The sequence below is a fragment of the Myodes glareolus genome, chromosome 2, assembly GCF_982192425.1.
Source record: "Myodes glareolus chromosome 2, mMyoGla1.1, whole genome shotgun sequence".
Classification (NCBI taxonomy): Eukaryota; Metazoa; Chordata; class Mammalia; order Rodentia; family Cricetidae; genus Myodes; species Myodes glareolus.
The window spans coordinates 128,162,221-128,176,090 of record NC_142027.1 but is presented as its reverse complement, the minus strand read 5'-3'; the positions used below and the strand labels follow the sequence as shown (position 1 = coordinate 128,176,090).

The 13,870-nt window shown below is 36.7% G+C and overlaps 1 protein-coding gene across 1 annotated transcript in view; it reads right to left on the bottom strand.

Annotated features, from left to right (window-relative positions):
- The window catches only part of LOC148123161 (ubiquitin carboxyl-terminal hydrolase CYLD-like), a 34,222-nt gene extending 21,833 nt beyond the window's left edge, over nucleotides 1-12,389 (bottom strand). Inside the window, 3 exon segments of the mRNA XM_087898157.1 lie at nucleotides 6,602-6,707; nucleotides 8,892-9,194; nucleotides 12,366-12,389. Of these exon segments, the coding sequence (XP_087754283.1) occupies nucleotides 6,602-6,707; nucleotides 8,892-9,194; nucleotides 12,366-12,389 (433 nt within the window).
- Between the last annotated feature and the right edge of the window lie 1,481 nt (nucleotides 12,390-13,870).

Sequence of the window (13,870 nt, the reverse complement as noted above, 5' to 3'; positions counted from 1 at the left end):
TACCACAATATATGGATATTACACAGGTTGGGTCATTGTAACAAATGCAGCCAGGGGACCTCTCTTTGTACTCTGTCAAGATGGCTAAGCAAATTATCCCCAAAAGGATGAGGCATGATGCCAGCTCTGCTAGTGATGCTGGAGGTGATGCTCCAAGTTCTAGGAGTGTGAAAACTGTAATGATCCCTCCACCAAAGACTTTAGGGGATAGGGTCTGTTTGGATGGAAGCTTCATCCCAGCCCCTGGCATCCATATATCCAAAGAGTCTGGAATGTTCAGATGGAAGCTCCACCTCGAACCTCCCCCTCCAATTGTCTCAGACCAGGCTCCACCCCTGAGAAAGCTCATCAAAGAATGATCCTCCCCAGAGATGCTCAAGACCACTCCTACAGGGTATTTAAACTGCTCTCCAGAGAACAAACCCATGGTTTTCTAGTCTTCCTTTCCATTCTCTCTGAAGGACTAGAAAGCCATCCGGGAGCATGGTATCTATTAAACCTGGGCTTTTTCTAATTCGGTTTGATTTGGTCTGATCTGGATTATTGCATCAGTGGAAAGGCTTATGGGGTGCAGAAACTTTGCACCTGGAGGTTCCACCAAAGGGCTGTTTTTCCCAACGCCAGGGGCCTCATGGTGGGAAACACCCTTCTCCCCTGCCCCTGCTCTCAGCCAGCTAAGATCAGCTTTTGACTGGGTAAGCTGTCCTTTCCAAGTCATTGCCTTAGAGGCCTAGGGCCTCCTGCTATTTTCAGGGTATCCTGCCAAAGACATGGCCATGCCAGGCTCCTCACCTGTTACCGGGACAAGAATATGCCTTGTCCTGTGGGACCCATTTTTCAGAAGATGTTCTGTTCAAGAGAATTTCCCACACCCCCTATTTTTGATCCAACGCTTACCACAGTGGATGCACTGCACTAGGCTTTGTGTCCCAGCAGACTTGAGATATAGGCACCTGCAACTCAAAGCCTGATCCCCAAACACCATTGGACTGCCTTTTACAAATCTTTTTAAATTGGGGCTGTCTGACACCAATGTTCTAAATGCCTAAAAATCTCCAGGATGGCAGTTAACCTGATGCCTCTCCACCCACACCTCCCACTGAGCATGAGCCCAACCCCCCCCCACCCCCCGCCACATCAGTCCAAGCCAGCAGGAAGCAGCCAGATATGAACCAGTGTCCATTTCCCAGAGTCTGGGATGTTTGGATGGAAGCTTCACCCCAGTCCCTGGCATCCATATATCCAAAGAGTCTGAAATGTTCAGATGGAAGCTCCACCCTGAGCCCCCTCCTCCCCATGCCTCAGACCAGACTCCACCTCCAAGAAAGCCCACCAAACCATGACCCCTCCCAAGAGATGCTCAAGATCATTCCTACAGGGTGTTGAAACTGCTCCCCAGAGAACACACACGCGGGTTTCCAGTCTTCCTTTCCCTTCTTCTCTCTAGGGGGCTGGAAAGTCATCTGGTAACATAGTATCTATCAAACCTGGGCTTTTACTAATTTGATTTGATTTGGTCTGATTCTGATTATTGTGTCAGCAGAGAGGCTTATCGAGGTACAGAAACTTTTCAGGGTCAAACATCAACTTTGAGGAATAGGACATCCAAACAGGATTCCATGTGGTGAGAAGGGTCACACAGCACATCTATTTTGCTCAAAACAATGATATAACCAATATTTCCTAATACTTTGTCAAACCTATGTTTATAATCTAAAATAACTTGGATAATAAAGCAAATTTGGCTTAATGGCTTAAATCTGAAGAACTTACCAACATAGGAAGCAGTGAACAAAGTGAGGAATAAATTTAACAATTTGTAAAATTGAAATTATGATTAAAGATATTCAAAAAAATAAGATAAGACAATCTAGCACACCAAAATGCATAAAGCAACCCTATCCGTAATGACTGGGGGCTGAAAACAATCTATTCTGTAGGACAGACAAACTGATTGAAGGCACATAAAATTGTGAGTTGGAAATATGGGTCAGTGATAGAGCACTTGCCAGCATGCTCAAAGTCCAGGGTCAACCCTTGCACAAAACCAAACCAAAACAAAACTTCTAAGGGATCATTTCTAGAGCTTACTAAAAATACGATCTATTAATACAATGTACTACTACATAGCAATAAAATGGAACAAACTACTGTTATACACAGCAACATGACCACTGTGTTGAACAGAAGAAACCAGACCTCAAGTATACACAGAATATATACAGAAGGACTGCTATCAAAATGATAAATCTAAGAACTTAAGTTATTATTCTTGTTGGGTCTAGAAGAAAAAAAAAGTCTTTTAAAGATTCTGAAAGTCCTAACAAAAAAAGAGTAAGTCTATAAATTTCAATAGTTCATTAAATTGACAGTGGTTGTTTAAAATGATGTATTGCTCAACATCATTAGTCACAGAGCACAAGTCAAATCCAAATGAGAATTTAACATGTGCAAAAAAAATGAGGGTATTAGAAAACCTGGTGCCAGGTATGCTATGCAGACCAATTATCTTTAAAAATCTCTCTAAGATTGGATGATTAATCAGAGTAAATATTTTATATAATTGTGTATAATAATTATATCTGTATGGGATCTCACAGGTAACATTAGAGTTGCCTGCTAAGTTCTGATATTTCAAACCATCCTTCCTTTGGGCTCTGTCTTCCATGACCAGAAGTTCTGCCAATATAGAAGAAATTCCAGAATAGGCAAACTTGGAGACAGAAAGCAGACTCTGTTGCCAGGATCTAGATGGAAGCTACTGCTGAACATGGGTAACAGGGTTTCTAGCTAGGATAGTAAAAACAGTCCTTGAGCTAGATGACAGCAACAATTTATAATATCCTAAATGTACTTAACATTGATGAATTATGCTTTAGTAGAGGAACAGTACTGAGACATAAACTATATTTCATGTTTTAAAACTAATAAAAACTTCCAAATATAAAACTAAGTAGAAGTTGTTGGATTTAATCACAAAAGTAAACCATGTGATGAAGTTAAGACAAAGTAAAGACTAGGATGAAGCTTTTCTTAGGGTTGAGATATACTGGTCTATGGCTATATTATCAATTATATTGCTACAAAACTATTATCTTTTTGAAAGGTCATGAACTATGCATGCAACACAAAGAAAAAAATTGATCGGGAAGGATACAAAAAGAAATTTTGAGCTTGGGATCAGCCTCAGGAGGAAAGGGTCCCACTAAATGACTTCCTTTTCAAATTTCTGTGAATGTGCACATACAGTGTAGTCTGAGTTGTTGTTGATATTTGCATTATACTCTTAACTTTCACAACGACAGACACAGCTCAATGCATTACTTTAAATGCATTACTCAAAGAAACCCATACTTTAGGAGTGTCACAAATTGGCATAATTCATCACAACTTTACAAACCTGGATGTGCTATCACAGCAGCGTTAATGCTTTGAACCATCAGGAACAGCAGTGCAAAGAGGGTCACTTTTACAGCAGGGTGAAGCAAAGGTTTCCAGATACCAACAGTGAGAAATATTTCACTGGGGAGAATTCTTCCCAAATCTCACCAATTGTTCAGCTGCTCTGAAAACAATCTCTCCTAAATGTTAATTCTGTCCCACAAATGGATGTAATTGGGCAAGAAAAAATAAATAAACTAAGGAACTAAAGGAGACACTGTCACGCTTTTTCCTCTCAAGAAAAGAATGTTAATGATACAAAATATAGATGAAGGCTTATTCAAATATACCAAATTAATTTTCATTTAAATAATTTTACTTTTTCAAAGTCTATTAGCAAGCTTTGTTTTGTTAGCAAATATGTGTAATTTATGTGTATAAAAGCAGTATCATTCTTAATTATCTACTATTCAAGGTTTATGAATATCAATAGCTATGAAAGAGAAAAAGCATTCTCTTCCTTTCTTACCACTGCTCTAAACGAGCAATAATATCAACGACAAGCAGGAATCTTGAAGATCTTGACAAGGGACTCCCAAGTCATGAAACTCATGTTTTGTTTTGTTTTGGTTTGGTTTTGTTATTTTAATTCCATACCACTGTTGAAATAGAAGATAATTAAAATATTTTTAAGGTGGGTACTGCTAAAAAACATCCTTGTAAGGTTACAGCCCAATTCCAAAAGAGTTTCATTTTTTTTCTTTCTATTTATTATGTGCTGCTGCAGAATCTAAGACAATTTACAGTTCAAACAAATTTAGAGTTGAAATATAAACATATATTAGTCACATGCATACATATATAAAGAAAGAAAACTGTAAATTTAGGGGAGGGAACACATCAATCTTTAATTTACAGAAGACTGAAAACACGCAACCAACTTTGCATCCCTGAGCTCCACAGCTCAGGAATCTTCTTCCTTCTTTTTTTTTTAATATTTTATTTATTTATTATATATACAATATTCTGTCTGTGTGTCTGCCTGCAGGCCAGAAAAGGGCATTGGATCTCATTTCAGATGGTTGTGAGCCACCATATGGTTGTTGGGAATTGAACTCAGGACCTTTGGAAGAGTAGGCAGTGCTCTGAATCACTGATCCATCTCTCCAGCCCCTCTTCTTCCTTCTTGAATGGTTATACTAACAATGATTTTCCCAATCCCACAACATACTTCATTCAACTATAAAATGTAAAACCCAAAACAATGCAATTAAGATAGCTAAAAATTGATAATCATATTCACACAAAAATGTCGCAGGTTTTAAGTTTTCAAAAGCACCACTGGACAGTTCCCTGAAAAAAAATCCTTAAAAAATGCTCAAACATACTTGTTTGCTAATTAAAGTGAAATTTGTGGGATATTGTGAAATCAGTGAGCTATGACTACAGAGAAGCAGTATTACCCTGAATTGGCTCCTGTGAAAAAATTCATAAATTAAAAAAAAAAGAATTACAAGGGCTTCTTCCCAGCCATTTAGCAAGTTAGCATTATAAAATAAGTATAGCTCTCCAACTTTTAGAACAGGCCCTCTTAATTCAGCTCCAAATAATTTCTTGTGTGTGCTGCTCAAATGTCTCCTGCAGAGGTCTGTGGGAGCACACAAATGTGACAGGGCAACACCCCATCTTCTTTACCCCTTGTTTGATCATTCTCCAGCCTCATCACCATCCTACTGACCACAGATTCTGTCCGTTTACTATCTACATAATTCTGTTCATTTAATATCTATCTCAACTTATTAAATGAAAGTTCTACATAGGTATTACTTTATTTTAAAAACTTTTAGTTAATTTATCACTCTGTGTGTGTGTGTGTATGTGTGTGCACCCATGTGCCATAGCATACATGTATAGATCAGATGACAATCTGCAGGAGTCATTCTCTCCTTCTACCATGTGAGTTCCAGGAATCAGTCTTGAGGGTAAGTGCCCTTATCCATTGAGCCATCTTGCTAGCCCTAATCATCACTTTTGTTCAGTGCTGAGACTGGAACTTACAGCTTCACTCAAGTGTTCTAACCATGGAGCTACAGTCTCAACCCCAAGAATGCCTATGTGCTTTGCCTCCTAAATATTCACATCTAAAGAAGTCTATGTGAGGGCTTTCTACTATCTGAATAAATGGTGCTTTTTCACTGCTGTATTTTAAACAATAAGCACTCATTGTAACATTAAAAAAGCATTTTAATTCACAAACATCCCAAACTGTGCTGTCTATAAAACATGGATGAAAAAGTCAACACAACTAAATAAAATAAGGACACATATGGTTTCCCTGAATATAAACCATTTGTTTCCAAAAAGTAAGAAAAGGAATTAGGAGTGGGAGACCCAGGAGGAGTTGGGGGGTATTATAATCAAAATACATTATATGTATGCATAAAAATTCTCAATAACAAATATATCTTAAAAGAAATCAAAAGTAAAATATGTCAGACTTTTTCAGAGCAGAACTGAAGTAAAGCTGTCATATGAATCTCATGCCTCTTGCTACAAAACTAAAAGCTGCGTGGGAAGCATATTCAAACTGTAGAACAATTAATTTATGACTTGATATCAACAGGTAGACAGGAAGGGCAGAATGCAGGTTAGGAGCCTTCAGTTTCCATTTCTATGAAATAAGAAATTCAGGGACTAAAATAATCTCTCTGAACAGAAACAGAGGGGAGGTAACCAGGGCCGGGGGGGAGAACAAGAGGAGAAAAGGGAGGGAAAACTCAGATCAGGATGTACAATAAATGAAAAAATAATTAAAAACAACAAAAAAGGAACTCTGCCATCATTTAATAAGAATCCTGAATCCTCTGTGGAGTTTAGATGAGATAACCAATTTTTTAAAAAAGCTTCTAGCTTCATCTCTTACTCCAAGAGACAACATTTTTTGTATTTTTGAACCTTCCAATTACAAGACAGGATTTCTTTCTTTATTAGAAAGTCTTGGAGAAGACAATGTAAGAGATAATGTATAAACTTCATTATACTTACATACTTTTCAGAAATAACCTTTATTGCCTTGGTTCGGGAGAAAAGAAAGAATAGTCTATTAATGACAATTCTACAATATAAAGCCAACTTCAAAAGATTCATCTTTAGTATAAATTTGCATTCTCATAAAAAAATACATGAGAAACTATCTTCTGAATACATAAAAGAGACATACCTGGAATGATATCATTGATGTGCAGAAGAATTGTACTTTCAACACTCGCAAAACTACAAAGTTGTACTCCATCAAACCTTCCATCCCAGTTATCAATAGGGTTATCCTTGAAATGCCAAAAAAGTAAACCTTTATACCTTTGTCAATAAAATATAAATATGAACACTAACATTTCTTACAAAAGTATTACCTAAAATATCTTTTATAGAGAAATGTTAACTATTTTTCCCAAAAGAAAGGCTGTATTAGAAATATCTGCTAAAGTAACAATGTTTTACAATAAAAGTAATAACTATCAACTTACAGAAAACACACAAAATAATGAATCAAAAGCGTTTTTCATACTTTAGTCTGCAGTAATAACACCAGCTGAGATTTAAAGAGACATTGTCTGCAAAAGAAAATTTACTAGGAATGCATTATCTTACCCAGAAACCTACCCTTAAAGTTAATCACACATTTGCACCCCCTGAGCAATGTGCTCACTGTATTACTATTTGTCTTTCTATAAACAGAACAGCAGTTACTTCAGAATTCTCTTGTTATCTGTGGGTATACAAGATTTTCCTCAAAAAATGGGGATTTTCTAAGTTATTCTCTACTGTGTCACCAGCCACAGGAGTTATTAGTGAGGCACAATCAGCCACAAGAGTTATTAGTGAGGCACAAGCAGCTGGCCGTGAAACAACTGCTCTGAGAATCAGTGTGGAATGTTAGCGTGTCCCTCAAAACAGATAGGCATGAGTAAAGTTGGGCTTGACAAACTTTCTTATCAAGAAGTCTAATGGGAGTGTTTGGAACTGATGCTTGCATAAATCAAACGGAGGGACAGAACTTGTGTGGAGCTGGCAGGCAAGTCTCAAGACATCCTGCCTGGGCTAAATAAGATGACCCCCTAGGTCACCATTAAGAAGGGAGAGGACCCAAACAGTTCATGTAACATCTAAACCCTGGGCCAAGAAACCTATAGCAAGGGGAGACTAAGTCCAAAGAATAATGACCTTCTTTCTCCAACATTCTCTCTACCCAGTCTACAACTCCTCTGAAACACTAAACTCACATTTAAAGAATTCTTGTTCTTAATTATTATAGATTCTGAGAGACCCACAGGTCTTACTCTGGCTCTAATTTCACAAAGTGAGAGTCTGGCAGATTCTTATTTTGAACCTAACAAATGAGCCATCTTACACAATTTCTAAGTACAAGGTAACAGAAACACACTGGAACATTCATACCCAACCATCTCTGTAGAGCATTTATAAATAAATAATGATTATTAAAAATATTCACTGTGTGAGTCTGCTGCTCATATCCTCTCCTAATACACCCTGGTAAGAACAATTATGAAGGAATCTCCTTTATCCATAATGAACTTTTGTCTATACTTTCAGTCTATGATAAAAATTTTCTCAGCTTCTTTCCTCTCATTCTCTTAAGGCCATGTTAATTCACTATGTGCACTGAAATGCATCCATTGTTAGCAAGTGTGGTTATTCAGTAATAAAATGAGTGACACAAACACAAGAGGTGACACCATATGACCTTACTTCTGAGGTACCTGCAGCAGGCAAACGCCCCATCTGTAGTTACCAGGCATGGGCAAACTGGGCAGAATTTATTTAATAGAAACAGAGCACAGCACAGGATGATGAAAAACTTCTGTAGACAGAGAGTGGAGAGGCCATGATGAGAATATACCAAATGATCTGAACTGTTAGTGTAACCATGGTTACGCTGGAACCTTTCTTATACACAGTTTGTCGCAGTAAGAAAACAGTTTTTAGACAGTGAAAATCCTGTGGGAATACTCTGTCAACTCAAAAAGCAGTATGGTTCTTTTCCTGGGTTTTTTCTATTAATAATTTTCTACACTCATTATTATTAGTTAAACTTTACCAAATATACAAAAAAGTATCAAAAGTATTTTTAAATTAAAGGAAAATACAGTATCATACAATGTATTTGGACTTGGTTAGTCAGAGAAATGTCAGTTTGTTTTATTGTTTTGGTTTGGTTGTTGTTTTTGTCTACTGGTCAATTAAAATAAGGAGAATTTAAAGACTGAGAGTATTATCCCAGTTATATTAAAACACGAAAAAATGTAGTAAACGTATTGTTTCTGATCACATTCCTACTGTAATGTTCCTGTACCAAAGATAAACTGGAATATCTTCTTTAAAATACCCTAAATTAGTCCATTTTAAGAATACAAAGTGTTCAATTTATATCTAAATTGATACTAAAATTAATATGTATATATTCACAATAATAAAACTCAAAAAATCCTTACCATGTCCACACCAACAAAATATTCTAGACTCTCTATTCCTGGCAAAACATCACAGAATATTACTGTTCCAGATTCCACACTTTCTCCAACTTCCAGAGAAACTCTTGAGTTTATTTCTAAAGGGGGAGGTTCAGCCTGTATTGTATCCCCGGAAGCTGCAAAATCACTTTTCAATTCATTGTCATCATCTTTTATGGGCTCCAGCTTGTCCAATGCCACAAACACGTCACAGTCTTCATCACACTGAAAAAGCTGTTTCCCTTGGTATACCCCATCAGTGAAACCTTGGCCACGACCTTCTTCCTAGTTTTCAACATTTTTTTAAAAAGAGATATAAAAAGATTATCCACTAAAGGGATTTCAGGAAATTACTTTGGAAAAACTCTAAATTACATCCATAATATACATATGACTGGCAGCTCCTGTTGGGTTTAGGGTGTTTAAAGAATAAAGAAGGTGTTTCTGATGATGAAACTAACTCATAATTTCAGATTATAATTCTTTTGAGAAAGAGTGAGGATTAAATTTACAACATAGTTCTGCCATGACTTTTGTTTAACCAAACAGCAGCATCAGCTCCATCCATTTACTGAGAACAAACTGTAACCATCTACAGCCATCCACCGTACAACTACTATAAGTCATGTGTGCTCTAAGCACGTCACAGATGAGGAACAAACAGATTAGGAGAACTTGATGTAGGTTAGTTAAGTACCCTGGTAACCCTGCTAGTACATACCATAACTGGGAGTCAAAGCCTAATTATTTCACTGCTTGATTATCTGTGAAACTACAGAATTTACAAAGTAAATAAACACTCTACTCACTTCTCATAGTAAATAGAAGTGTTTGAACAGACTGCTTCTTTTTCAGAGAAACGCTAGTGAGTTTCTCGTGAATGCTTCTAAGATGTTAATTTGCAAAGTGAAGCAACACTCCATTCACTTCGAATAGTGAATTGAAGTGTTTGAACAGAATGCTTCTCTTTCAGAAAAATGCAAGTGAGTTTCTCGTGAATGCTTCTACAAAGTTTAATGCAGTTTCAAAAGAAAGTGATTATCTTTGAAACTACAGCATTTACAAAGTAAAGCAATACTTCATTCACTTCTCACAGTGAATTGACGTGTTTGGACAGAGTGCTTCTCTTTCAGAGAAATGCTTGTGAGTTTCACCTGAGAGCTTCAAAGAAGCTTAATGCACTTTCAAAAGAAAGTGATTATCTTTGAAACTACAGCATTTACAAAGTAAAGCAACTCTTCATTCACTTCTGAAAGTGAATTGAAGTGTTTGAACAGACTACTTGACTCTCAGAGAAACACATGTGAGTTTCTCGTGAATGCTTGTAAGAAGCTTAATGCACTGTCAAAAGAAAGTGATTTTCTCTGAAACTACAGCATTTACCAAGTAAAGCCACACTCCATTCACTTCGGACAGTGAATTGAAGTGTTTGAACAGACTACTTGACTCTCAGAGAAACACATGTGAGTTTCTCGTGAATGCTTGTAAGAAGCTTAATGCACTGTCAAAAGAAAGTGATTTTCTCTGAAACTACAGCATTTACCAAGTAAAGCCACACTCCATTCACTTCGCACGGTGAATTGAAGAGTTTGAACGGACTGCATATCTTTCAGAGAAATGCATGTGAGTTTCTGGTGAATGTTTTTAGGAAGCTTAATGCACTTTCAAAAGAATGTGATTTTCTCTGAAACTACAGCATTTACCAAGAAAAGCCACACTCCATTCACTTCGAACAGTGAATTGATGTGTTGAAAGTGACTGCTACTCTTTCAGAGAAATGCATGTGAGTTTCTGATGAATGCTTGTAAGAAACTTAATGGACTGTCAATTAAATTGATTTTCTCTGAAACTACAGGATTTGCCAATTAAAGGAAAACTCCATTCACTTTGCACAGTGAAATGAAGTATGTGAACAGACTGCTTCTCTTCCATTGAAACGCATATGAGTTTCTGATGAATGCTCGTAAGAATCTTAATGCACTGTCAAAAGAAATTGATTTTCTCTGAAACTAAAGCATTTTCCAGTAAAGAAACACTTCATTTAGTTCACACAGTGAATTGAAGAGTTTGAACCGACTGCATATCTTTCAGAAAAACACATGTGAATTTCAGATGAATGCTTGTATGAAGCTTAAAGAACTTTGAAAAGAAAGAGATTTTCTCTGAAATTACAGTATTTACCAAGTAAAACCACAATCCATTCACTTCACACAGTGAATTGAAGTGTCTGAGCAGACTGCTTGACTCTCAGAGAAACACAGGTGAGTTTCTCATGAATGCTTGTAAGAAGATTAACGAATTGACAAAAGAAAGTGATTTTCTCTGAAACTACAGCATTTACCAAGTAAAGTAACAATCCAATTACTTTGTACAGTGAATGGAAGTGTTTGAACAGACTACATCTCTTTCAGAGAAACACATGGGAGTTTCTGTTGAATACATGTAAGAAGCTTAATGCACTTTCAAAAGAAAGTGATTTTCTCTGAAACTACAGCATTTAACAAGTGAAGTCACACTCCATTCACTTCGCACAATGAATTGAAGTGGTTGAATCAACTGCTTGACTCTCAGAGAAACGCATGTGAGTTTCTGGTGAATGGTTGTATGATGCTTAATGCACTTTCAAAAGAAAGTGATTTTCTCTGAAACTACGGTATTTACCAAGTAAAGCCACACTCCATTAACTTCGCACAGTGAACTGAAATGTTTGAAGAGACTGCTTCTCTTTCAGTGAAACGCATGTGAGTTTCTGGTGAATGCTTGTAAGAAACTTAATGTAATGTCAAAAGAAAGTGAATTTCTCTGAAATTACAGCATTCACCAATAAAGCCACATTCCTTTCAATAATCAGAGTGAATTGAATTGTTTGAACAGACTGCTTCTCTTTCAGAGAAACGCATGTGAATTTCTCGTGAATGCTTGTAAGAAGCTTAATGGACTTTCAAAAGAAATTAATTTTCTCTGAAACTACAGCATTTACAGAGTAAAGCCACACTCCATTCACTTCACAGAGTGAATTGAAGTCTTTGAGCAGACTGCTTCTCTTTCAGAGAAATACAAGTGAGTTTCTTGTAAATCCTTGTATGAAGCTTAATGTCCTTTCAAAAGAAATTGATTTTCTCTAAAACTACATTTACCAAGTAAAGCCACACTCCATTCACTTTGCACAGTGAATCGAAGTGTTTTAACCAACTGCTTCTCTTTCAGAGAAACATATGTGAGTTTCTAGTGAATGCTTGTAAGAAGGGTAAGGCACTGTGAAAAAAAGTGATGAATTCTGAAACTACAGCATTTACCAAGTAAAGAAACACTTCATTTACTTCGCACAGTGAATTGAAGTGTTTTAACAGACTACTTCTCTTTCAGAGACACAGAAGTGAGTTTCTCGTGAATGCTTGTAAGAAGCTTAATGCACTGTCAAAAGAAAGTGATTTTCTCTGAAACTACACCATTTACCAAGTAAAGCCACATGCCATTCATCTCGCACAGTGAATTAAAGTGTTGGAACAGACTGATTCTCTTTCAGAGAAAAGCATATTAATTTCACGTGAATGCTTGTAAGACGCTTAAGGCACTTTCACAAGACAGTGATATTCTCTGAAACTACAGAATTTACCAAGTAAATAAAGACTCCATTCACTTTGCAGATTGAATTGAAATGTTTGAACAGACTGCTTCTCTTTCAGAGAAATGCTTGTGAGTTTCTCGTGAATGCTTGTAAGAAGCTTAATGCACTGTCAAAAGAAAGTGGTTTTCTCTGAAACTACAGCATTTACCAATTAAGGCCACACTCCATTCACTTCGCAGAGTGAATTGAAGTGTTTGAAAAAACTGCTTCTCTTTCAGAGAAATACATGTGAGTTTCTAGTGAATGCTTGTAAGAAGGTTATTGCACTGTCAAAAGAAAGTGATTTTCTCTGAAACTACTGCATTTACCAAGTAAAGCCACACTCTATTCATTTTGACCAGTGAATTAAAGTGTTTGAACAGACTGCTTCTCTTTCAGAGAAACGCATGTGAATTTCTCCTGAATGCTTCTAAGAAGCTAAATGCACTGCCAAAAGAAATTGATTTTCTCTGAACCTACAGTATTTACCAAGTAAAGCCAAAACTCCATTAACTTCGCACGGTGAATTGAAGAGTTTGAACCGACTGCATATCTTTCAAAGAAACGCATGTGAGTTTCGGTTGAATGCTTTTGAGAAACTTAATGCACTGTCAAAAGAGTGATTTTCTCTGAAACTACAGCATTTACCAAGTAAAGCCACACTTCATTCACTTTGCACGGTTAATTGAAGAGTTTGAACCGACTGTATATCTTTCAGAGAAATGCATGTGAGTTTCTGGTGAATGCTTTTAAGAAGCTTAATGCACTTTCAAAGGAATGTGATTTTCTCTGAAACTACAGCATTACCAAGTAAAGCCACACTGCATCACTTCGAACAGTGAATTGATGTGTTAAAAGTGACTGCTACTCTTTCAGAGAAATGCATGTGAGTTTCTGATGAATGCTTGTAAGAAGCATAATGGACTGTCAATTAAATTGATTTTCTCTGAAACTACATGACTTGCCAATTAAAGGAAAACTCCATTCACTTTGCACAGTTAAATGAAGTGTGTGACCAGACTGCTTCTCTTTCATTGAAACGCATGTGAGTTTCTGAAGAATGCTCGTAAGAATCTTAATGTACTGTCAAAAGAAATTGATTTTCTCTGAAACTACAGCATTTTCCAGTAAAGAAACACTTCATTTAGTTCACACAGTGAATTGAAGTGTTTGAACAAACTGCTTCTCTTTCAGAGAAACATATGTGAATTTCAGATGAATGCTTGTATGAAGCTTAAAGAACTTTGAAAAGAAAGTGATTTTCTCTGAAACTACAGAATTTACCAAATAAAGCCACACTCCATTCACTTCACACAGTGAATTGAAGTGTTTGAGCAAACTACTTGACTCTCAG